This window comes from Marmota flaviventris, chromosome 8 (assembly GCF_047511675.1).
Source record: "Marmota flaviventris isolate mMarFla1 chromosome 8, mMarFla1.hap1, whole genome shotgun sequence".
NCBI classification, from domain to species: domain Eukaryota; kingdom Metazoa; phylum Chordata; class Mammalia; order Rodentia; family Sciuridae; genus Marmota; species Marmota flaviventris.
Genome location: NC_092505.1, coordinates 38,492,270 through 38,495,744, shown reverse-complemented (window position 1 = coordinate 38,495,744; position 3,475 = coordinate 38,492,270). Strand labels below are relative to the sequence as shown.

The following is a 3,475-nucleotide window of genomic DNA, read 5'->3' as shown; positions in this document are numbered from 1 at the left end:
GGCAGGCAATGAAACAAAGAGTCACCCCTGACACTACAGTGGATAGAGGGACATCCACTATAATAAGAAATGAATAAGGCAAATGACTGCAGAGGTAAAGACATAAATGGTAAAAAGTAAAACTTATGAATTCTGCCTTGGCCATGTTGAGTTTGAGATACTACAGTGTGTTCCAACTGGAAATGTTGAGTATGTGTCCTAATGATCAGAAAAGATATGGGGTGGACAAGGAGGATGGAGTCATTGGTATAAATAAGAACACTCTAATTCTATATCCTAGGGACAGAGATGATCACTTAAGATGAGTGTAACAATAACTTCCTTCTCTTCCCACTATCCAGAGGAACAAAAGTATTTTTAAACAAACTTTTATTAACCCATTTGGCTGTATAAATAGAGGTGATCATAAGGTGACTTAAGGCTCCATAACTGAAATATTGTCATAAACATCATGAAGTAGGCTTATTTGTACTTGCTATTTCTAATTCTGGTTTGCTAAATTTGCATAACTTATTAGATCTCAGTGTGTGTGATATTGAGATAGAATAATATTTTTCTAGGAATACAAGACAGAAAGGGTTCCTCTCTATATTTTTTTCACCCATTGAACATGATCAGAATTTTCTTTAGAGATAGGGAAACAATGAGCATAAATTGACTTGAGAATACTGTCATTATTATATCTTGTAAGGAAGGAGGATAATGAATTAGACACTGTCAAAAGCCACATGGATGATGTATTTTTGTTATTTGGCAAACTATGGTAAATTTATTTAATAAAAATTATATAGTAGCCACTATGAGGCAGACAGTTAAAAATACAGGATTTTGTTTTTAACTTCTAGGAGATCATAGTCTATTATTTAGCTAGCAAGTACACTTAAAATAGTTCTCCTTACATAGGTACATCATCAGCTAAAATACACAGTCATAGTTACTTTTTACTGAGAAAATTAATAAGCATGATAGGAAATCAAACATTAATCTCAAAGAACTAAGAGATCATTGCTTTCAAAGAGACAGAAAGTTAAATTTAATCAGGATTTTTTGTTTGGATGCTTTGGAAAAATTTGAGCAGTGCATTTGATCCCTTTGTCGCTTTTCTGATGGTGGGATTCCTCACAGACTTTGTTTTGGGAGGTGGTGACTGACTTTTATTTGATCTTTCAGGAAGTGGTTGGTGATCTTTATTGCATATAAACTCAAGCCAGGAGACCCCTGGAGGCAACCGGTGGTAGCTAAGGACCTTGGTGACTACACAGCCTGAGAGGGCAGATGGAGCAGAGTCTTTTAAAGAAGGGAATAAGGAGGGTAAGGCAAAAGAGGAAGAGGAAGAGGATGGAGAAGAGGAGGCAGAGGAGGAGGAGGAAGAGGAGAAGGAAGAAGTAGAAGGGTTTGGGTTCTCGGATTGTAGCAGAGAACTACTGTTTTTTTTAACATAAAGTAGCCAGTCAATAGCTTGGGGCTGCTGACTTGTGACTTTCTTCTCAGGGCATGTCAACCACGTTTTCTTCATATTGAGCCCTTGGATGATATTTGATTCAGAAGAGGGTAAAATATGTGATATCTTCTTCATTTCTTCAGTACTGTCATCAGAGACTTCATCAGGCTGATTTTCTTTCAGAGGTAATGAAACACAAGAATTCTCTGGCAGGCAGAGGATGAGAACTAATTTCACCTTTATTTTCCCCTCAAAATTGGCCTCAGGTGCTGGTATGGCAAAAAGTGTTGCAGAGCGAGGATCTCTCTTTCCTGAAATATGTCTACATTGAGACTTTATGCAGGAAGCACAAACCAAACAAACCGTATACATTGTTGAAAGGCGGGGACCAGGCCGAGGATTTGGCTTTCCCCTCATTCTTCGAAAAAGAATTTGCCTAGAGAGATCCTTCTGGATTCTGGTCTTGGAGATAGAATTCACGATCTTATTTAACACTTGCTCAGGGACTGTTCCACCTTTAACAATGCAGGGATTACTACAATCTAAAGTCCAGGGAATTTCTTTATCTGATTCTTTCTTTGTACTAAAACTGAAGCTGCTTTTACTGGATAGTCTGGAACTTACTGTAGATATGTTCCTGAGGCCATGTTTGGTGCTTGATGGTGATATGCCTATGACATTTGGTTTCAAATGATGGGATGATGGTAGTTCTGTGGCTTTGTATTTGTCACTTTGTGAAGTGCCATTCTGAGACTTGGAGTGACAAACTGGTGTGCTGAAGGTCTGAAAGTTGCGGTCAAAGGTAAATACCGTCTGAGACTTGGACTGAAACAATGGAAAACTCTGAGACTGGTGGAAAGAATGTGGATGCCTTAATTTTAAATGGGACAAAGGTAAACTCAGAGGATTGGAACTGAAGTTCAATACAGATGTTTTCTGAGATCTGGAAGTAGGTAATGGTGAACTCAGAGTCATTTGCTTTGACTGAAAAAAAGGTGATGTCGGAAGGTAGTTAAGTGTTTCAGATTTGGTTTTGAGTGATGGTGAGCTCAATGATCTTTGATTTCGTTCCATTAAAGATGTCCAAAGGCAGTCCAATGAAGTTGTTTTCTGAGATTTTGATTGAAGTGATGTTGAGCCAAGGCATCTTTGGTTTAGTCCTAAAGAAGGTGATGTATAGATGATTTTTAGGGAAGGTGCTTCTTGGTGTTGGAGAGCAGAAAATGATGAAATTGGGACTCTTTGATTAGACTTCAGGGAAGGTGATGTACAGCAAATGTCTAGGCTTGAAGATGAAGGTTTGGAGAGGGGTAATTTTGAGCTTAAGGCTGTTTGATTGGCCTCCAGTGATGATGCTGTCTTGTTGAAGTCAGATGAAGATATAGTCGCAGGTTTGGGATGCAACAAAGGTAAATTTATGTCTGTTGAAATGGGATGCGATGATCTGCGATAGAGGTCTGGTGAAGGTGTGCCTGGATATTTAGAGTCAGATAATGATGACTTCATAGCCCTGATAGGGAAGCTCTGTGAAAGTGTCACTTGAGATTTGGGCACTTGAGAAGGCAATATTGAGCAGCTTTGGACCATCTTGTTAGAGCTTAACGAAGGTGCTACAATGTTTTTGCTATGGGATTGTACTTTGACCACAGGTTGGTTTTTATGTTGATTTAGTTTTTCAGCAATGAACTTTTGTCTTAATGAATGGGCTTTGGTCTGTTGGTAAGACTGGCCTAATGGCACAAAATTTTGATCATAACATGCTAATGGCAACATCTTGTACGGTGGTGGTGTTCTTTTTAAAACCAGTTCCTATGTATGGGGATGTTTTAGTAGCTGTTAGAGTCTTTTAAGCCAGATCCCATTGGCAATGGACATTTTTAAATAAATACTATTTAGTAGTTTCTAACTTCTATCTTGCCACCTCTCTGTTAATTGCCAAAATTCATAGGATGATTCAAGATTAAGGTATAGATGAGATTGGGCAGGAGAAGTCAACATTGGAAATGATCCTTGGTCTTCTCTTCAATTTCCAAG

General features: G+C 38.4%; 1 protein-coding gene across 1 annotated transcript; it reads right to left on the bottom strand.

The window, feature by feature from the left end:
- Positions 1-1,033: 1,033 nt before the first annotated feature.
- Positions 1,034-3,214, bottom strand: Csnk2a2ip (casein kinase 2 subunit alpha' interacting protein). Its single transcript, XM_027929357.2, has one exon. The coding sequence runs from the start codon at positions 3,212-3,214 to the stop codon at positions 1,034-1,036; it is 2,181 nt and encodes a 726-aa protein (XP_027785158.2).
- Positions 3,215-3,475: the final 261 nt, after the last annotated feature.